The 22,100-nt window shown below is 41.8% G+C and overlaps 2 protein-coding genes across 4 annotated transcripts in view; one reads left to right on the top strand and one right to left on the bottom strand.

The window, feature by feature from the left end:
- Positions 1–286: 286 nt before the first annotated feature.
- Positions 287–17,876, top strand: UROD (uroporphyrinogen decarboxylase). Of its 2 annotated transcripts, none has more exons than XM_026665770.2 (10): positions 287–366; positions 6,819–6,931; positions 7,678–7,757; positions 10,322–10,384; positions 10,503–10,700; positions 11,309–11,470; positions 13,249–13,386; positions 14,292–14,392; positions 14,991–15,057; positions 16,873–17,876. In XM_026665770.2, the coding sequence occupies exons 1-10, from the start codon at positions 344–346 to the stop codon at positions 17,035–17,037; spliced, it is 1,110 nt and encodes a 369-aa protein (XP_026521555.1). In that variant the 5' UTR covers positions 287–343; the 3' UTR covers positions 17,038–17,876. The 2 variants fall into 2 exon arrangements, with proteins under 2 accessions (XP_026521555.1, XP_087816307.1); XM_087960181.1 differs by having other exon boundaries at positions 287–2,783.
- An 80-nt stretch (positions 17,877–17,956) lies between these two features.
- ZSWIM5 (zinc finger SWIM-type containing 5) overlaps positions 17,957–22,100 on the bottom strand; it is a 144,630-nt gene continuing 140,486 nt past the window's right edge. For both annotated transcript variants that reach the window (XM_026665767.2, XM_087960179.1), the window contains exons 12-14: positions 21,815–21,978; positions 21,064–21,145; positions 17,957–20,393 (exon numbers count right to left, since the gene is read on the bottom strand). In XM_026665767.2, the coding sequence (XP_026521552.2) occupies positions 19,531–20,393; positions 21,064–21,145; positions 21,815–21,978 (1,109 nt within the window). In that variant the 3' untranslated portion in view covers positions 17,957–19,530. The remainder of the gene's footprint in view (positions 20,394–21,063; positions 21,146–21,814; positions 21,979–22,100) is intronic.

Here is a 22,100-nt window from a genome sequence, read left to right as displayed (position 1 = left end):
ACAAGTGGTGGCTTATTAAGTTAACTCAGTTCCTTATTGGAACTTAATATGGTACATATTGTAGTTGAATGTTAATCGAGTTCAAGCTTATGATTTCAGCATCATGCAAATAGAGCCTTCTTTGACTTTTCTCTTTTTTTTTGTCGGAGCTACTACGGCAATCATTACGGTAGCGGTGCCCCGCTCTTCTGACGCAAGCCTTGGGCGGGTCCCAAGAGCACCAATGAGGGCAGCCGGGACAAGAATCCGGAAGTCTCGGGGAGACTTTTTTTTTGTCCCCCCCCCCCCTTTTGATAGGCAGCAGGGGCGGGAAAAAGGCACGCACCGCAGCGTGGAGGGCAAGATGGAAAAGAATGGGATAGTCGTGTGAGTAGCGGCTGCGGAGGCGAAAGAGGGGATCAAATAACATTTCTCTCCTTTCTGCTTCTAGATTACTGGACTACATTTCCCATCGTCCCCAAATATCGCGGTCATTAACTAAGGCCGGCAGAACTTTGAGACCTGTAGTATAACCTGCATGGCACCGAGCTGGGGAAGGCTGCCGTGGGTTCGGTCGGAGGGCATTGGCATACGGCAAATTAGGGAGCGGTGTCCGAAGCCATCCGGCATGAATTGGGTTGCATGGGGGGGGACGGACGAAGCACAAGAGTGGACAACTCTGCTTCTCTGAGGCACCGCGTTATGCTACAAGGAATAAGAGTTAGAAGGCACCTTGGAGGTCTTCTAGTCCAACCCCTTTCTTGAGACGGAGATCTTATAGCCTACTATCCATAACAGTTGCCAATTCGATTGTCTTCAGTGGGCCAGCCACAGGCCCTTTCCCAGGCTGGGCTGAAAAGTTCCCCCTGCCTTTTTTCCCTTCCACCCCTTGTGGCAAAGGCATTAGGTCTTCGGTGGGTGCAGCAGGTACCTTCACGTGCCAACATGCTCCCCAAGATCAAAGGCCCAGGAAAAAAAAAAGGCCACTTAACTGAGAAATCTAGTGGTTTGCAGCCCCGGTACGCTAATGCTTAGTTTGAGTGCCCAGGATGAGCCAGAGAGAAACTACTATTCCATCTTGAGCTGGATAGCACTGTGTCAAGAATGATAGGCAGGACTTTATTAATGGAGCACATTATCCTTCGCCTTTCTTGCTTTTAATGTGTGAATCGATGATGCTGGCAGAAGAGAGATTAGGTTTCAATAGTTGTTTTTGTTCTGCAGTATAAAAACCAGGAGGCTCCAATGTCCCTTATGCATCCATTTTGAGATAATCTGTGGGTGTGGGAAGCAGCCTAAGAACATGATATTCTGAGAATCTCTCTCTCTTCAATTGCTCCTTAGTTCAAGGAAGGCAAAGCTGTAGCCTTCCAGATACGATTGGAATCTGCCCCAGTTGGCATGGCCCTATGGTCAGGGAACATGAGAATTACAATTCACAATATTTGGAACATTTTACGTTACCCTCCTTCTCTATTTTACCTTTCTTCAGAACTATAAATGTGAAAAGAGTTTAAAATATTGTGTAATCATTTTGTAATATATACAGTGACATGAAACTTAAGTTCTCAGTGTTTAGTTTTTAAGTGAGATGATAAGAATTGGGCTGTAAAGGTGATATTTCGAAATAATTTCCAAATAGGAATATTTTGTAATAAAAAGTACAGGTGCACAGTCCAGTTCAATGTGAAATCCAAAGTTCTGCTATCATTGTTCTGTGCCTACCGAGTGAATTTATCTACTGTATCTTATGCCTCTTTAGAAAGAATGGCTTTCCCCGGCCTTTTTCTTCCTAATTTATATTGTATAGCTCACAGACTTTCTATAACCAAAATAGCTAGAATTCTGAGAGTCACCACTCCATAAGACCCTTAAGCTGATGACTTAAGTGGTTGAATAGGAATTAATTTTGGGATGTGTGAAGTGTGGGTCAATACAATTCTATATATCTCAGTGAAGGGAATTGTAAAAATGTACAGTTTTTTCTTATGATACATGGACCATTTAAGTTAGAATCTTATGAACACTTACCTGGGAATAAGTCCCTGAAATTTAGGGAATTTATTTTAGAATCGCCCTGCATTTAAAAGATTAATATCCTATATTGTTGTTCTTTGTCTGACCAATGATGTTGACAGCATAAGTAATCAAAAGTTAACTGCTACTCTGCATTACTGACAATGAAAAAATATTATGCTAACTTAAAAAAATAATTGTTATTCTGTGACAGAGGCATAGGGGCTGGAGGCATTTGAGATTTGTAGCTGCTTTTGTATAAACTGTCAGCATGTGTAATCCTATACTGTTATGTCTCTTCGACAGCTGAGGAGATTTAACTTTAGCTCTGCTGTGATGTGAGAGAAACTGCCTGGACACTAGCTTTCAGAGGGCTGAAATTCTGCCTAGTTTGGAGGATGTGTTTGCCCCCTTAAAGGAATCTCTTCTCCCATCCTAAACCCTGAACCTCAGCACCCCAACAGGTCTTACAAGGAGAATGCTTACTTGACAGCTCTGCACCTCTGCCTCAGAGAGTACCGCAGGCAAAGGGAGCCAAGATTGTATTGTCAGGCATCAGTCAGTTTTCCATTTCTGTTATCAGGGGACCATCCCTTTCAAAGTCAAGCTACTAGATTTTTGAATTTCTTTTCATTTTGTTTACAGGGACTATTTTTGTAGGGGAGGAGGTATATTTTGTTGGTGCAGGTTTTTTTCAGACAGATGCTTCAGATTAGGGCAATGATTTTAGTTTCTTCTAAGTGTTTCTGAGTCAACAAATGAAGATATTATGGATTGTTTTTGAACTGGTGAGTAAAAATAGTAGTAGCATAGCAGAAGGGTTTTAGAATAGGTTATATAATTCTTTCTTCATTTAGTACAAGTGTTTATTTCTGGTACTGATAACTAGTGACAGTTCATTGGATAGTTTTGTGTGTTTGTTTTTTGTGTGTGGTGATTTTATGGTTTGAAGCATTGGATTGTATCATTAATATAAGGAAATAAACAAAATAAATAAAGAAGAATCTGGAGCTGAGAAAAGAAACCGCCAGTAAACACCTTTATTTGGAGGGGGTCAAGTTGCAAAATTTAATTACGGTTCAGCTGCCACATACTTCCTGTCATCAGTTTTATGTTACTTGAGAAACACAGAAAAACCTGCTTTCATTTGAGCACCGTTTACATAAGTGCGTATGTAATACCCAAGACTGGATTTAGAAGCATTTGGATATATCTCCATAGGAGATGAAGATGTTACATCCAGAACTTGTGGTTTGCATGTAAGAGTAAAGCTTATTTTATAACTTTTATTGAGGAATCAAAGCTAAGAATATTTCTAAAAATCTTCAAAATGCTTTCCTTTTGTAATTGAGGCAATAATCACTTCTAGAAAAATAATCAAGATCTGATATATATTTTTTCATTTAAAAGAATAGCCTTTGAGAGGGAGGTCTCATTTATTTTTCAGCTTTCCGCCACAGTTGGAAAGAAAGTAGTCTTTTACTGGTAGGACATTGTAGCAGATAATTTTGTGTACTATGCTTAAGTCCAACCATAGGTGGCGTAGTTCAAGGTTGTCCAAGTTCAAAATTTGAAGCCTGGTGATATGGGGTATTCTGTTGCAAGCAGAGGAGTGTAGTACTCTTCTCGTGAAATACTTCTGGACTCGCTCAATTGTATTAACGACCGATATACAGTGCAGATTCCAGACAGATGAGCTGTATTCGAGTATTGGTCTAGCAAAGGTTTTGTATGCCCTGGTTAGCAATTCAATATTACCAGAGGAATTCCTATTGGCTTCCTATTTTCTTTGTTTATGGAAAGCTTATAGGGAGAAAGTCACTGAGGAAGCCAGCAGGCAGCTAAGTGGTTGCTGTTGGGAGTGGGAAGAGAGGTGCATGTAGGTGCAAGTTAGGAAGGATACATGGGAATTTGTGAGAGGCACCGTGTGGTTTGAGAAGGATATGTGGGTGTGCATCAGAGATGCTGTGAGGGTTAGGGAGGTTGTGCTAAGGGTACTAAGGGTGATGTTGGTTGGAAAGGGTGCCCAAGGTGCCTGAGGTTCAAGTAGGATGCATGGGGGGGTGGAGTGTGGATAAAAAAGGATGTGGAGGTCACAGGGGTGTAAGAGGGACTGTGGGGGGGTCAGATAAGTATGCAGAGGACAGCGTGGCTCAAGAAGAATGCGTGGGGGACACAGGGGTGTATGAGAGATGCTGTGCTGGTTGGGGATGCTTCAGGAGGAATTGTTCTGACTCACGCCCTTTTCTGACAAATCAGACACAAATTCAAAAGGAACAAAAACCTTGTAATGCTTTATAATTATGTGATAAGCACAAGCCTTGCCAAACTGTGCGAGGTTTGCCAAAAGATAACAGACAAGAAATAATTTGCCATACAAACTCAGGATACTGGATTGTCCACGAGGCTGTAGTTTCAAAACATCTTTGCCTTCTGCAAAGAAGGTTTGTTTCATAGCTGGCTTTTATCTTCTTGAGGGAGGGGCCATTACCTTGCAGCCTTACTCCCGAGTCACCCGTGCTGTTGTAACTGCTCTTTCCTACGAGCAATCCTGTGTGCACGTGCACTTGGCACAGGCTCCTCTGGAGCCTCCTCATCACTGCTGCCAGCCCCCGCAATCTCTGAAGGCAGCAGTCCACTCCCTAATGGTCCTGGCCCCTCATCTGAGTCCTCGCTCTCCTCAGCCGTCTGCACCTGCTGCCAGCTAACCACAACAAGAATGTGGGTTTGCAAGGGTACTAAGGGGTAGCGGGAGCCCAGAAGTGCTGTGCACAAGAGGTGCCATGTGGATCAGGGATGACACAATGGGAGACAATGTATGTCAGGAAAGGTGCATTGGGATACTCAAGAGGGGACCCTGTGGGTCAAGGAAGGCGCACAGGGCGGCAGCATGGGTTGCATAATGGTTGGGGAAAGCATGTGTGGGGTTGGGAAAGGTGGGCGGAACACGCAGAGGGGATGGAACAAATAGGTGCACAGGTATTTCTTTCTCTTCCTTTCCCTTCCAATCCCTTCCCTTCCTAGAAGACAGATAAGTGGCTGTTGCTGGGTGGGAGAGAGCAAAGTATTGTGAGAATTGTTGAGGTAATTTCCCGTTAGGAGAATGAGCGCATACAGGGATAGAGAGTAGTGTTGGAATAATACACACAGAGCACACAGATAGACTGTACAGTAAATGTAGGTTTTTACTTCCAGAAAGGTTTAAGCAAAGTCCAAAATAAGCAATCCAAAGTCATTCACAAGTTAAATCAGTCAGTTTTCAATCCAGGGATAATCCAAATATCAAAAGTCCAGTGTCAAAAAACAGTTCAGTAACAGACTTACATTAAATCCAGTAATATCAGTCAATTAGAAGAAATGTAGCAACGGCAATACTTTCCAACAGAAGGAAACAGAGATACACTCACACTGTCTTCTGAGACTCAGACTAAACAACCCAGGTTTCTGGCTCCATCTTATGTCCGTTTGAGAAACCACACCTAATTACAGTTTTGCATTTTCTTAAAGATACAGTTTTAAAATGTTTATCCTGGTTTATATATTTCTAACCCAAATAGCTGTAAGGTGACTCATATTCCTAACAAGAATGACTGAGAAACTGTCAAAGAAATTTGAAAATGAAGATCATGTGACTGGAGCAGCAGCCAATAGCACTGAAGCAGCCACATCTTTCCCAAATTTCATTCCGTTGGGTCATGGATCTTGGATTTTAGACATATTCTGTCAATTAGCCCATTAAAGGTGCCCTGGTGCAAAAACCATTGCCCTATGATGCACCATTTCACCCAGTTAAAAATCATAATAATTTTATTAATAGATAGATAGATATTTGGGGAGAAGCTGACCGTAGAGATAGCAAGTCTGAAAATGGATCAGAAGCTGGGGAACTGCCGAGAAGAAAACACAGAAAATGTTATAATGTGAGCCTGTGGTACATCCATTTTAACTCTGCATTCATTATGATTCGAATGACCAAGAACAGAGTATATGCCATCTGTCTTGTGCTTCCCACATATGGATAAATAATACACATATGTACAACATAAGGGGAGAGCACACAAACATACACAGTCTACATGTGTGCTCACTCAATTATCTCTTTCTCTCTATATATGTGAGTATCTGTGTGTGCATTCAACCTGCTTAGTGCCTGGGGAGAAAGTGTACCCAGATGCAGCCCATTATTGTATGGGAGGAAACCCAGATGCTTCCTAAGGCTGCTTATAGGGCTAAAGGGGTTGGGGAAGAATTTCCAGAAGCTGTGATTTCCTTGCCTATTTATTCCAACCCTTTGGAATATTGGAAAGAAACGTGAAGAGGTTGGAACTCTGCCTGCCTGCCTGTCAGCAGGATAACTCTCTGGAAAGTGAAGAAAATGGGATCAAATCATAACAACTCAAATATGTTCCAGAGTGGAACATATGGAGCCCACTCTCCTCCCAGTGCACAGACCCCATGGGACAGGAACAAAAATGCTCATGCACAGACGCAGCGTGTTACTTCATTATGGATGCCTCCCATTGGTAAAGAGCTTGGAAAGAATTCCCAGAGCCATGTTTGATGTTTTCCTCTTTTAATCAGCTGCCACAATATTTATGGCAGACATCATTAACTTTTGACTGCACCCATAATCCCAAAGAGGAATTAAAAAGATATTATTTGATTTTCCCTGTACAGATGCAGGATTTCCACTCTTATCATTTCTAGACTAAGGAAGGCTGGTGAATTTATATTGAGAAGTAATTGCTTAATACCACCAGCTATAGTGATCCGGATGTCTCCATCTTCTATGTTCATATTGCTTTTTGTTTTCCTCTGATTAGTCCTACAGGGTTTCCTGAATTGAAAAATGACACTTTCTTGCGAGCAGCACACGGAGAAGAGACAAAATACACTCCTGTTTGGTGCATGAGACAGGCAGGAAGATACCTGCCAGGTAATTAAAGCAGAAAGGGTGACTTGAATTATACAAGAGGTGCACAGTTTATCGCTTTCAAATAGTTGCAGTGCCAGTTATTCTTACTCATTGGCCATATCGGTTGAGTTGAATGGAATTATAGTCCCAATATAGTCTAGCCAGTGTGTCATATCTGAGTTGTAAATGTCCAGATAGCCATTAGATGGCAGCAAAGAGAAAAGGGATCCTGCTAGTTATCTGAATTTGGGAGGCTAGATATTATAGCTTTTTCTATACCTTTGAAGTGATTGGTAGTATTTGGGGTGGGGTGGTATTGGTTTTTGTGCCTTCAAGTCAATATTGATTCTGGTTGACTAACTGTCTCTGCAGTTTTCTTGGCCAGAATTTTCAGAAGTGATTTGTCATTGTTTTTTTTTCTCCCTACGACTGAAAGAGAGTGACTGGCCCAAGATTACCCAGCTGATTTTATGACTAAAGCAGGACTAGAATTCAGTCTCCTAGTTTCTAGCCTGATGCCTTAACCACTATGTCAGCCTGACTCTCTTGGGTTGGGTAAGGACACTTTATTTTAATACAATATATAAGCCATGAATTATGAGGTAAGAGGAAATTCCTGTCAAATGAGAAGAGAGCAATGGAAAAAAATTCTAAAGATCAGATTCTAGGGAGAATCCTGGGAGTGAATACAGGTATTCCTCAACTTACAACAGTTCATTTAATGACCCTTCGATCCACATTCCATCCACTTTCTAATTATTTTGTAGAATTCCGTGAGACTCGAGCAGCTCAGGATTTCTTTGCAACCTGTCGCTCACCAGAGACATGCTGTGAACTCACACTGCAAGTATGGAGAGAGCTTTATGTTGTTCTTAAGTAGGGCTGAAGTTCAGGACTGAAGTTCTGTTCAGGACATGAATTACCTCTTAAGTGTATTTTCATTTTGTTCTTTTCTGAAGTTATCTCTGCCCCACTTGTTTAATGTCTGTGTATCCTGGGTGTTTTTCATTTTTCTTTGCTTCTGTTATTTATTCATCCTTGTTGTACTGATATACTGTCTGTATTTCTTACGTTCTCTATTAGAATTTAATTTGGGATATTTTCATTAGGTTTATTTTCATTTATTTACCCAGTGTAGTTTTGCCTTAAAAAAAAAAACCCATTAATGACCTAAAGTTTCATTTGCCTACAAAATAAATTATATACATTGCTGTCTGCTTTGGGATTTCATTTTCCGCTTTTTAATCTTCTATTTATATAATGCTTCCTCTGTTTTCTGTCACATTGTTATAAACTTGTCAATATTTTTTCTGTGTTCATTGTCAGACTGACAGCATCATTTTAAACATTATTTGGTTCTGTTTTTATAATTTTCATTTTGAAGAAAACCCTCTTTTCTTTTTTTTCCATACATTAATCTTATTCTAGTTTAGCCCATTGAGAGTTTTGTCTTTAACCTGAATATAATTTTAATTTAAAAATAGAAAAAAATATGTTTCTTAAAAATTAACTTTATAATATTCACCCCTTTATAAAAATTTTAAATCACTACTTTTAATACTTTCATTGGCAACTTCCCACATTAGTTGCCTCTTCATCTGAGCTACTTACTTTTCCAATCACATGCATTTTCAATTTTTTTCCCATTAAGTAGTTGCTGTTGCTAATCATTCCCTCCCTCTATTTTTATTGGTCACTTCCTCCTCCTCTTTGTCATTAAGGGCTGTTCCTTTGAGGAGGGGAACAGGGTAATTGTGAAACATAAGAGAGGGCATGAAAGATTTGATGGTGCCCAGACATATTTAACCAGACAGTGGAGGACAGGAAGGCCTGGAGGAACATTGTCCATGGGGTCGTGATGGGTTGGATACAACCTCGTGACTAACTACAATAACAACAACAACAGTTAATCTTTATTAAGCAAAGTGAAGAATATTCTCCAATAGTAACTAAAGCATTACATGTAACTGTTCATGCACACATTATAGGGCTCACCTAGTCAGTCAAGGGCAAATTTCTTGAACCAAATTATTTCTTTCTTTAGACACAAAAGGTCAGCAAGTATCCGGCACATTGTCCTAGAATTACCAACATTTCTAGTAGTATGACTGGAATGCCTGCACACAATTATTGCCACCCTCCAAAAGCAATAGCACTTAGACTTATACACCACTTCACAGTGCTTCACAACCCTCTCTAAGTGGTTTACAGAGTCAGCATATTGCCCCCAACAAGCTGGGCCCTCATTTTAGCCACCTCAGAAGGAAGGAAGGCTGAGTCAACCTTCAGCCCTGTCAGGATTGAACTGCTGGCAATGCGAAATGCAGAGTTAGTCTGCAACACTGCATTCTAACCACTGTGCCACCACGGTTCTTGTACAATCATATTGTAGCTCTTGAAAAGACCCTAGTTAATTATCATATTTTATATAACAATATTCTGCCCCAAATGTACAATAATTTCCCTCCTGCTAAGATAGGCATTCTTGCATTCCCTGTAAATTTCAGCATATATTTATAAAAGGGTGGTGCCTCATTAGTAGAACATAAATAATATTAACAATATAGTACTATCAGAGGTGATGTGGATTCTGAAAAGCAGTAGAATGGTCTATAGAAGTGGCCCCCAACCTTTTTTGTGCCACGGCCCGGTACCGGCATCACAAATGATCCGCGGCCCGGTACCGGCATCAGCACGCATGGCAAGGCGAGCCGAGCGACCGGCCAGCCAGCCATCCCCCGCTTCTCCCCGCCACCTTCAACTCCTCCTTTGTACCTTTGTCGATGGGCTTCGGGACGGTCGCTCAGCTCGCCTTGCCTTGGGTGCTGAAAGAATCCTCGCGCCTTAGTTTTGTTCGAAGCCGCCCCCCCCTTCGATGAAACTAAGGCGCGAGGATTCCTTCAGGACCCAAATGCTGCTTTCCAACCGGAAAAGCTCACCGGAAGCACTTTCTCATCAAAACAAGATGGCGGCGCCCAGCAAACCGGCAGCCCGGTAGAAAATGTTCCATGGACCGGTACTGGTCCGGGGCCCAGTGGTTGGGGACCCCTGGTCTATAGAGAAACTCTTTAGTGCACAATATATGTCTGTATGGTAGGCAAGATTGTGCCATTGATACAGCAATGCTGGGTTTGTTAATTATCCAAGAAGCACTTGAAGCTGCCTCTGGTGAGATCTGCAATTACGTTTTCTTAATTTTCTTTTATATAGAAAAACACTCCACACAGAATGGCATCATAAAAAATGCTAGCCCCATTTTACTTTTTCTCTGAATTTGTCATATCAAATTGCTTTATATTTCCATTACCGTCATGAATGCTAGATTTCACCTATGTCATATAACATGCATGTACAAATCAAGCCTAGTTAAAAATCAAGTTTATGTGTTTTCTCCACTCTCTTTGGTTTCAGCCTCTACGACGCTTTCCTTTTGATGCTGCCATCATCTTCTCTGACATCTTGGTGGTGCCTCAGGTATGAGAAACGGCTGAGGGGGAGGAGATGCTGCTAATTGATTTTACATGGGAGAAGAGGTGCTTGCAAACCTTTAAAACAGGAATGAGTTCTATCCCACATGACTTGTCCCCTTCAGGCACTGGGCATGGAGGTGGTGATGGTGCCAGGAAAAGGGCCCACATTTCCAGAACCACTAAAGGAAGTAGAGGACCTGCTGAAGCTTCGGCAGAAGGTCGATGTGGCAACAGAACTGGCCTATGTCTTCCAGGCTATCACACTGACACGGCACAGATTGGAAGGGAAGGTGCCTCTGATCGGCTTCTCTGGTGCCCCAGTGAGTTCAGTTATTTGGAAACACAAACCTTTCAAGAAATCCCTGTTTGCATCTTAATACTTTTCTATTGGGTAGTATAGGAACGTGCTACATTTCTGTGTTGTTATTGGACACCAGGAAGGTTCTGAGTCTTTGGCAGCAGCATTTGACAAGTCATTTAGGAAGGAGAAAGTGTCTTGGTTCTGAATTACTTTCAGCCAGACCTTTTATATTCTTGCTCCTCCACCATTAACTTAATACATTGATCAATTGCCTAGCCAACCATCTACTCCACAAAGATCTACCAGTTTTATTTTGTGACACTTAATTTGAGCCAGATGGGTTTTTTATCTATTGCATTTCATTCCAAAGGAGACGTGGTTTGATATGAAAACGAATTGTTTCACAAGCTCCTTTTTTGGGACAGGATGTGTAACTCTCCAGAATAAACAAAGTGTTGATATAGTTTCAGAGGAGAGTACAGTACAATGCAAACCATATAATCTGTATGTAATAGAACTGCTTCACTGTTTCTGCAAGGTTCATGTGATTGCAGAAGCTGGCCTAGCTTTGGAAGTTGACTTTTTTATTCATATGTACTTTTCCTTTTTGCTCACTCTAATCCCTAGTGGACTTTGATGTCCTATATGATTGAAGGTGGTGGCTCCAACACAATGGCCAAAGCCAAGGCCTGGCTCTACCGGCATCCTGAGGCCAGCTATCGGCTGCTCACTTTATTGACTGATGTTATTGTGGAATATCTGGTGAGACAGGTGGCTGCAGGTGCTCAGGTGAGTGGACTCCGAAGAGCCTCTGTCCATAAGTTTGTAGGCATCACATTTACTTAAATAGACTGGTTCCTGGTTTCTGAAGATATACTATTCCTTTTATCTTTCTGCCGAAAAGGATCCTTTCAAGGAAGGGTAATTGAATCGATAAATCAGCAGTGCATTATTTAGGCCGTTGTTCTTAGAACATATTTTCAAAAATATTTGATTGTATTTCCTCTATTATTTTTAAGAATAGATTTCTGGAGTTCACAAGAACAAATCGAAGCTGATTTTGATGATGTTGGACAGAGCACAACTCTCAGGGATGGGATTCAACCGGTGTTACTACCGATTCCCTGTGTACACGTGTAAACCAACCTTAAACTGTGCCACCCGGAGAGCTGAAAAGCGCTGCGCACGGGTGGGCAACGTTTTAAAGGCCACTTTTCTCCTGCTTTTTCAACCTCAGCTGTGCCGCGCAAAGCAGCTGAGGTTGAAAAAGCAGGAAACAAAGGACAGATAAGAGCCTGGGCGGGCAGGTGGGCTAAACAGCAGCAAACACAGAACCGATTTGGTGTCTGCTGCTCTTCAGAGCTACCAGTTCTTTAGAACCGGGCAGAACCAGTAGCATCCCACCCCTGAAAACTCTGCACCACAGCAAATGGTATATAAAATACCAGTCACTTTCAACTTTTGAAATTTTTGATCTGGCTTTATGAGCTCTAGAAAACTCTTTTTTTCCTCCCAGATTATTATTCTTCCCAAAATGTTTCAAGAGATGATATCTTGCAGCTAGTTCATATATATAGCCAAGACAGTAAGAGTTTTCTGATGAGTTCTGCCCTTCTTCCAACTATCCAACTATGCAGTTACTATTGTCAGGTTTCCAGCAGTTACTCCAATTAAATCATGAGCCTCGAGCCACACTCCCAAAACTAAAGAGGATTTATTTGAAGCCACCATTCTATGTCCGGCACTAACCTGGGCATAGCCAACTCTGAGATACGTAATTCACTGTCACCCTTGATCCTGCTTTCCCCCCCACCTCTCTGGGTGTATCATCCAACGAAAAACGTCCATAGCCAAGAGTCATCAATCATGCTCTCCAATTAGATTTTTTCGTGTCAGAAGCTTCAGCCATCTAATCAGTCTTTGAAAAAAATATGAATGGAATGTACTTTCTATTCCACACTGCTGTCTGCTCTTTGAAACTCCCCCCCTTCTTTCTGTTGTCAACTATAAAACGTGTATACAAAATGTTTTATGAGTTGACAACTATTATGATGAAACTGGGATCTATTCATATAACTGGCTACCATGCTAGGTTTATTCAAGAAGCCTAGCATATAATACTCACATATAATACTATATAACTGACTATATAATACTCAATCTTGTATTATACCAAATATGTAGGAACTGCAACCTGGTGGTCAATATTCTTTCACTTGAGAATAGGATTAAAAGCTATTCTCTGTAGCCGTAAAAGGTATAAAAGCTATGCAGCTATCATGTGACAATCTAATCCTGGAACAAAACCTTCAACAAAGACAAGAACAATGGACAATACTACCTGAGGGTTTTCTGGTGTAATTTTCTCCTAAATACATTTTGGTGCACCCAAAGACAATTGAAACTTAGATTTGTTCCAGTGGAAGAACCCTACGTTCTATGCCAGGACAGATTGGACTGAATGCCTTGAACAGTGGGGTGGGCCTCCCAGATAAGTGGAAGAAGAGAGGGAGAATAGCCGTGAACCAGGAAGTATATTCTGATTCTCTGCTTGTCCTTTTTGCCAGGCTCTGCAGGTTTTTGAGTCCCACGCAGGACATCTGGGGCCAGACCAGTTTGCAGAGTTTGCCCTCCCATTCATTCGGTCCATTGCCAAAGGTGTGAAGAATAAGCTACAAGAAAATGCTCTCCCTGCAGTGCCAATGGTAAGAGATGGGACTGTTTCCTTCTGCCTTTTTTTCTGAATTGTTACCCAGAATTTACAGCGATTCTATCCAGAATGGCAACATTTTGTTTATTTTAAAGGCAAATATCACATTTTGGTAGAATCCTGAAGCTCGTTTCGCCTATCATATGTATTTCTCAACAATTGAAAGACCATTAACAGACATTTTCTTGAAAACTTAAAGGTAGAAGAGAGGAAAATATAGGTGCCGGTAAAAAGACCTGGATCAGACTAAAGACCTACACAATCCAATGTTCAGATAGCTATGGAGCGCTTGCAAGTAAGCTAGGAGTACAGTTAGTTATGGACTCCAGCAACTAATACAAAAAAATTGTAGCCTCCGCTATTGCCAGAAAGTTCATAGCTACCCTGATTTAGTAGCCAATGAAAGAGAATAAACTTTATTATCTTTTTTTTTAATTTCTTCAAGTCTCCTTTATCAGAACTTTTTCCTGACGAATCAAAACAGTATGAAAATATGAAGAACTTCATATTTTTAGTATAGAAGTATACATTTCTAAATGAAAGAATTTGGATGTTGAAGTAGAACAGTTCGCCCTCCCCTCAAATCATAACTGGGCGTAAAGCTGGCATTTCAAAACTTAATTTTAGAGTGTAGACTTTCCATAATCAGAGGTGGTGGACAATAGGCTTGCACTTCCGCTACTTTTTATAGAAGTGTCTTTTTCATCCTCTCTAATGCCTAAAAGGATAATCTTCAAATAAAGGGAAAAGGAAAATCTTCAAATAAACATGTTGCTATGCATAATTTTAAAGCCATGACATAACTTTTTTTTCATGCAAAATTCGAGTTCCTATGTGACCAAGCGCTTATAACCCTGTCCTCGTTGTTTTCTATCTTCTGCTCCCCTCTCCATCCACTAGATCATCTTTGCTAAGAATGCCCACTATGCATTGGAGGATTTGGCACAGTCTGGATATGAGGTGGTTAGCCTGGACTGGACCACATGTCCTCAAGAGGCTCGGTGAGAAATGGGTTGTATTCCCTTGGGAACTCCGTATGAGTGTCATCTCTTCTAAATGGGATTCTTCCTCAGTTCTGCAATAATAGAGTAGTTTGTCATAAAAGTCAAATCCCTCTCTCATATGATACTTGAAAAATAAAGGGATGGTAGCTGAAGCTAAGACTAAGTAAAGATACCAATCATAGGTTGTGCATGAAATATTACCTTTGTGTAGAAATGACTGTTTTAGGACAGGTTACGCTGATGCAGTGTAACAGAATGGACAGTATGTTCTCTTGCTCTTCTTTTACAAAATCCGAAATAAATTTGTACCTTATTTTTTTTAATTAGAAATAAGAAAAATAAGGTACCATATGGGAAAAGTAGTAATTTTCTATTTCCACTCAGCTACCTAAGCTCTGATTTTGAGGGTAGCTTCTTTCCTCTGCTTCAGCATTTTAGCTGGAATTTAGTCAGAGAAGGATGGATGGGGTTGACTGATAGCTTGTCTTTTATTTAGGAGTTATCATTGTATGTTGAGGCAATGATGTCCAGCAAGCCCTTTTATCTTGGTTAAGTGTCTTTCTTACATTTTAATCCCCCCCTCCCACCGATTCAGCCAGCGGACTGGAAGAACCGTTACCTTACAAGGGAATTTAGATCCATGTGCTCTATATGCATCCAAGGTAAGGAAACATGCATTAAGTTGTAACGATCAGGTTACGCTCATTCCTGCAGCCACTGGCTTCTTGTATCAATTCATTTGTTTTCTCCCTGGGTTCTATGGGACTTGAATGGGTTTTGCTGGACAAAGGGGGAAAAATCTCTACAAGATATTAAGGGGGGGGGGGAGAATATTTTACCTTAGATCCTTGTGGAGAGTAGGAAGGAAAAAGCTCTTAGTGACAAAGAAAAAGCCACCCACAGAGCAGGGGTCTCCAACCTTGGCAGATTTAAACCTGGAGGATTTCAATTCCCAGAATTCCCCAGCCAGCTTTGAAATCCTCTAGGCTTAAAGTTGGCAAGGACTTTCTAGCTTGACATTCAGAAGCCCTACCCCTCTTGATTAAGGGGTTCTGGGTCTTTTTTATTTTCAAAATCAGTTCCCCGGCTTGAAAAAGTTTGAAAACTCATGTTCTTGTCTCTCTTTTTTTTTTGTAAAAAGAAACAAGAAACCAAGGCCTTTCATTGATAACAGATAACAGATAATCAGAGTTGGAAGGGACCTTGTAGGTCATCTACCGTGTTTCTCATATAATAAGGCTGGGTCTTATTTTTTTTTGAGCCCCGAAAAAATGGCTAGGCCGTCTTTTCAGGGGTGACTTAATTCCCCCCCTTGCATCTTCGGGGCGGGCGGCGACAGCTTGGATGTTGACCTCGGCGTTGGTGGGGCACTTCGTATCGGGGTCAACGCAAGCAGCACCATATCCGGGTGTGCAACAAAAGTACTTCCTAACGACAAGCCCCCCCACCATTCCCCACCATTTTGCATGTTTTAATATAGGCCTTAATTTGGGGGGAGGGGCTTAATTTCATTTCATGCCTATAAAACATGCTGGGACTTCCTATTGGGGGAGGCCGTATTGTTGGAGAAACAGGGTAGTTCAACCCCCCACCCAAGCGGGAGACCCTACACCATGATAGAGAAGTTCAGATATGGAGTACAGACAATTTTCAAATCCTAACCCAACTAAACTAGCCACGGATCAGTACCTTCCTATTGTAAATGAAATCTTGCTTATAGGTTAACGAAGGTCAAATGAGCTGTTGCCAACAACTGTTTTTCTGTGCTGTGGACCAAGTGACCAATCAATGACTTCAAACCATGCCTTTGTTATGGAAACAAACCAAGGTTGGCTTTAAGGCACTGGTTTTTCCACCCCCACTTATGTAACCCGTTCAGAATTTTGCATAGTGTGAGCAAAATGTGGCTATCTCTAACTCAGATTGCTTCCAACATGGATTGGTCATAAACTACAGTCAACTCTAACCATTTGTTTATCTAATGCATGGGTCTTCAAACTTGGCAAGTTTAAGACTTGTGGACTTCAACTCCCAGAATTCCTCAGCTAACATGACCAGAGGAGGAATTCTGGGAGTTGAAGTCCACAAGTTTTAAACTTGCCAAGTTTGAAGTCCCCTGATCTAATGTGACAGTAAGCTAGGCAAATGAGCAAAGGAATTGTGCTAGGCTATGTCTACCCAGTTCCCCAATAGTTTTGAAGATTGAAAATGTGATGTAAAAGAGCTGAGGTGGCGCAAGGCTTAGAATGCAATATTGCAAGCTGACTGCCCATAGTCTGGAGTTAGATCCTGAAGAAGCTTGAGGTTGACTCAGCCTTCCATCCTTCTGAGGTCGGTAAAATGAGGACCCAGATTGTTGGAGGCAATTTACTGACTCTGTAAACCCTTTAAAGAGGGCTGTAAAGCATTATGGAGTGCTATATAAGTCTAAGTGCTATTGCTTTCTGGTCTGCTTAATCATTTTTCATTTTCCACAGGAGAAGATCGGGGAGCTGGTAAAAAAGATGTTGGAAGGCTTTGGCTCCCAGCGTTACATTGCCAACTTGGGCCACGGTCTCTATCCTGACATCAACCCAGAACACGTAGGGGCTTTTGTGGATGCTGTGCACATGCATTCTTGCAATCTGAACAAATGTTCTTAAGAGACTCGGAGGAAACAATCCATAAGCAAAAAGAAAAGAAATGGGTCATCTGCTAAGCAAATGTATCTGTCATTGAGAGGGAACATCCTGGAAAGGATCTCGGTGTAATTAGCTACAAAGGCTGCAGCAGGAACTGGCAAAAGGAACCGGGGAGTTGCAGGTTTTTCACACACGTTATCTTCTTCTCAGCCTCTACCATAGAAAATGGATTCATTATGAAACATATATTGTCCCAACTGTGTACTGTTTATCCCCAAATTGCTCCTATTGATTACAAAACTAATCCGAGTGCCTCCGACAATCAATGAACACCTTTTATTGTAATTGAACTTCAGCTGTCCTTCCGTACAGGATTTGGCTGTCTTGTCTTGCTTCCTACCCATCTGTTTCTTGCAGCAATGTTTTTTTTTTATTATTATTTGAGTTGCTTTTAATATTCAGAAGTACCACAAGATGTGGGGAGGAGGAGATAGGCCTCATGCATATTCCTGAATGGCCTGCTTCTGCAGGCTAAGTATCCTGTGTCTGAGAAAGGGATAATCTGTCCCCTTTTAGCTTATATGCAAATTATCTTGTTTATCCCAGAAAAGGAAAAAACTATTTTCTCCCCTTCCAGTTACAGAATATGGAACTGTAACCTCTCCCTAGTCCCATCTCAGTAGCAGCACAGATTGTCTCTGAATGGCTCTCCTTTTGAAGGATTTCTGACTGGCAGCATTAATGGACTGATACCAAAAGGGCTGGAGTGATACAACGAAGTCTTCCTTCCTTTTTTTTTTTTTTATTAAACATCAGATCAAGAAGTTGTACATACAAAATAAAGAGACAGAAGAATGATACTTTTATGGCAACAAATACTGGGTGAGTAGGGCTTATCTGGTCTTCCAACCAGTTTCTCAGGATTATTTTTTAAAAAAAAAAACAACAAACGAAAACAAAACAAAACCGGAGTCAGACAGTACGTAATTTTAATCCACATTTCCTAAACTACGCTTCATCTTAACCCCTGCCCCCATCCATTCCCTCCCTGCCCCTTTTAGAACTAAGATGCACTGGAACAGGGGAACACAAAGACATTTAGAAAAGGGGAAAAAAACTATTCTGCTCCTGCTACGCTCCATTTAAACATTCAGATGGAGGCAAAGCAGTAGTAGGAGATCAAGTAGCAGAAACTATGGCGGAAAGCTGTCCTCAAGAAGGCACCAACCTAAGCAGAGGCCAGCAAAGACAGTAGTTTTGAAATGAAATTGAAAATAAAGACTCACATGCAGGCTAATTGCTCCTGCTCTTCAAGGTGACCAAAATGAAATAAAAACAGAAGACCCTTTCTAAATTCATAGAGTAATACATCTCTTGCACAAATCAATTCGTTTGCATTTGGAGAAAGGCCAAAAATAGAGCATTTTGCACTATGGGCTGAACCGGCTAACAGTCTTGTTCCAGCTTCCTGGGGTCATGTTGTGTCCCATATACGGAGCCATGGTACAAAGTAGCAGTCAAGTAATGTGCTGTGGCTTTTAGCCAGTGGGCCGAATCCACACCCTGATGGCCTTGAAATGCTGAGGTGTATCTGGCTTTGCGGTTTCCACCTTGGTCTCCTCTCTTCCAAGGTTGCGTGTTGTGGTAGGTCTGCTCAAGCTTTTGTTTATTTTTCCATTAGTCAAATCCCACCCACTTGTCTTTTGTTATTTTTTTTTTGCCAACAATGCTGGGGTAAAAACCTGAGAAACGTTCACATTTCTCGGGTTTGGAAATGCTTAGCCCAGCCCACAACACATTTCAAGTATCCCCAAACAAACAAAAACAAACAAAAAAACAATAATTATAAATAATTAGAACTTTACAATTTAATATTCGACACATATACTATTGTATTTACAGTATCATAAATGCTTCTGTTACTTTTAGTAAAGCAATCCCTGAGAACCGTTAACTTTTTTTTTTTAATTAAGGATTTTCATACGCACGCACTTGCACACATACTAAACCAACCAGCCCCAGCTATTTCCCCACCCACCCACCCCTCACCCTAGTTACTCTGGAGTCAACTCATCCTATTCCCCAGCCAAGCAAATAGTTTGAAGTCTGGCAAATCTGGAGGGTACCAGGTTGGAGAAGGCTGCACTAACTCAATGGTGACGCCGGTTATGGCAGGATGCACATCTCGAAACCCGCCAGCTGAGAACACAGATGGCCGCGCAAGAGGCTGAGTAATGTGCTTCCATATTGGCTTTTCTGCCTCCATCCACCATGCTGTTTGGGAAAGAGGTATTCAGTTTCCTAGTTAGCCTTTTGGTATTGCTGAAGTGTTTGCAAGTAAGTGGTCATTGGGAAGCAAACTCTTCCTAACATGCTGCTTTTGGTTTAATGTTCCGCAAAAGAATTGGGAGATTTTCTACGATGAAAATTACGATTAGTCTTGCCTGATAAGCATGATTCCACCAACAATGATCAGAGTTTCTTCTTCCCTTCCCGCCCCCCCAATGCAGAAGTTCAACCAAATCGTTCTCGCACTAGCAACATAAGCTTCTTCTTGCCCTTATAGATCTGCTTAAGGTTGTCTATGAACTGCGCAAACTGAAGGTGGCCATCCTGAGCAAGCAGGAAAGTCTCCCGAGCTTTGCTCAGAAACTCAATAAACTCCCCATAATGCCGTGGGCTGATGTGGGTAAGACGGGAGTGTGTGGTATTGATGTAAGCGCTTATTGTAGCATCCAGCAGTTGGCGCAAAGGTGCTTTGTCCGTTGACATCAGTTTCCCAGAGTTCCTGCGGCCAGGGATGCCAGCAAGGCCTGGCGCCGTCATGGTGCAGCGGCGCAGAATGTCAGATAGCACTGTGGCACAGTGAACACTCTTTACTACCAATGGAATAATAGCGGCCAGCTCATTCTTACCAAGGGAATGGCTGAGTGCACATGCCCAAAGCACATCGTTGATGGCAGGGTGTGTGTCCTGGTTATAGGCAAGGTTGAGGTGTGTCATGGCAAGCGAGGCCAGCTTGAAGGCCCGTAATGGGTACCCGCAGTGCTCCATATACCGTGCAATGGTGAAGAGCTGGGAGTAAGTCATGCCGGTGGACGCAGCATCTATAACAATTTGGTAAGCAGTCTCAAAAGCAATGTGGTCCTTCTCGCAGAGGGTCAGAGCCGAGAGTGCACAGTTTTGCGGATCCTTCATGGCACATTGCAGGGCCAGCGTGCGAGCACAACTAGCCAGTTCTTCACGCTGTGGATAGTCCAGGCTGAGGCGCAAAATGGTACTGTGGGACATCACTGTTGCTGCTACTATGCTAGTTGCTTCAGTAGGGGTAAAGAGTGAATACCAACTCTGCAAGATGCTAACCAGGGCCCGGACACCTGCAAGACAGAATCACGAACTGCTCAGCCAGTTAGGGAAGAACCAGCAAGGTGCATGCAATGGTAGTAAGCAAACTGAGCAATAATTGTATTTTATTTTGAAACAGACTGGACCTGTAGCACCAAGCCCATAGTTCTGTCAGGACACCCAATACTGCAGTCAATTATATTTTTGTCTCTCATTGTCTTGAAAGTAGCACATCACAGTCTAGTTCAGCACTAACCTGTAGGAGTTGGCCTCTCTTTTTTTTTGCAATGAAGTTTTGAGCTCTATTGTAAAAAGATTTACAAAGATTGCTATAATTTGAGCTACTTACTGAATTCATTTGGAAAATGTCACATATCCTATCTTCATTTCGTGTGTTTTCCTTATAATTAAATCCTTCAATGTTTGCTACCTAGGGAGTCAACACTGGGAGGAATAGACTATGAGTTAGAAATCACTCATCTTTGTCATGAGTTTGGATATTAGTTGTCATCCAGATTTGGCTCTGGTGCCCAATAGCGTCTTAATATCTTTTGGGTGAGCAGAATATACTACACAGGTGTGCCGTCCTGATGGTTGGGGAATTGAGATCCCAGAATCTCAAACCAATGTTGGGAAAGGCTGAGTGAGGCTTGCTCCAGGCTGCAGCTTTCATTTTAAGTATGGATTTGTGAAAATACCTACCAACTTCTGTAGCACAGGTCACCAGCCATCGCACCATCTCCCTCCGTCGCCAGTTCAATGTTGATAAGGTCATGCGCATTACCTGGAATGGTAGAAATGAGTAGAAAATATTTTTTTTCACCCACCAGTGATATCCAAAGAAATGGTTGCATTTCCCTAGATCAGCCTATCACAATAACATAAGTTGTTTCAACCCGTTTTGAAGATTAACAGGTCTGGCTTCTAACTTCATAAACTGCCTAGATTGGAGGCCATGTGGGAAGCATTATGTCCCATTCTGAATCTTTTAGCTGAGAAATGTAACTGCGGTTATTTAATTATTCAAATCAGGGGTCCCCATATGTTGCCGGCTTTGTAGACCAGTGGCAGAGGTGGTGGTGGGAGGAGGGAATGGTTCTGTGTGAGTGGCAAGTGCCACATGCAGCTCCATTTGCACAAGCAGCGGGTGTGCATGCACACTGCTCACACAAATGGAACTTTGCACATGATTGCCTGCTGCTTGTGCAGCCCGGTTCTGAATGGACTGTAGCCCGCTACTGGGCTGTGGCCCAGGGGTTGGGGATCCCCGATTTAAATGGCCAGTATGCCCAAAATCCTGTAAGAGAGCAGGATTATCACTTAAGATCACAACTCAGCAGATTTTTTTCATTGGCTAACATGGACATTTCATTAACCCTCAAGGCAGGCTTCCAACTTATTGTAAAGATTTGGAAATTATTCATTTTTTCCTGATGATTATTAATGTCCTTACTTGTAGCCCCAACTCCAATGCCACATTAAGTAGTGTTGTATCAGCATTACTGTCAGCAGGTGTGGCAATCTTAAAAGCATCCTGAGCCAGTTTGAAGATCAAGGAAGAGGAGTGGATGTTCTTCTGAATTGCTTCTAAGACAGTCCGTAGACGCAGCATGTCACCTGCAGTATAAGATAGTTTATCCATTTGTTGGTTACGTCTGCAATAAACCTTTCTAAAATAATAGTAAATATCTTCCTACATAAACTGGTAAGCCTAAGTAACATTATTCTTATTTTGCATA

The sequence above is a fragment of the Notechis scutatus genome, chromosome 3 (genome assembly GCF_049901735.1).
Source record: "Notechis scutatus isolate UNSWTSFEM ecotype Mainland chromosome 3, rNotScu1.2, whole genome shotgun sequence".
Classification (NCBI taxonomy): domain Eukaryota; kingdom Metazoa; phylum Chordata; class Lepidosauria; order Squamata; family Elapidae; genus Notechis; species Notechis scutatus.
Note: the sequence above shows the minus strand (reverse complement) of the source record. Positions and strands in the feature narration are given on the sequence as shown.

Coding starts and splice junctions, on each gene's coding strand:
- UROD (XM_026665770.2), top strand. CDS start 344: ATGGAAAAGAATGGGATAGTCGT. Junction 6,932..7,677: donor GGCAGGAAGATACCTGCCAG/GTAATTAAAGCA, acceptor ATTATTTTGTAG/AATTCCGTGAGACTCGAGCA. Junction 10,701..11,308: donor TCGGCTTCTCTGGTGCCCCA/GTGAGTTCAGTT, acceptor TCTAATCCCTAG/TGGACTTTGATGTCCTATAT.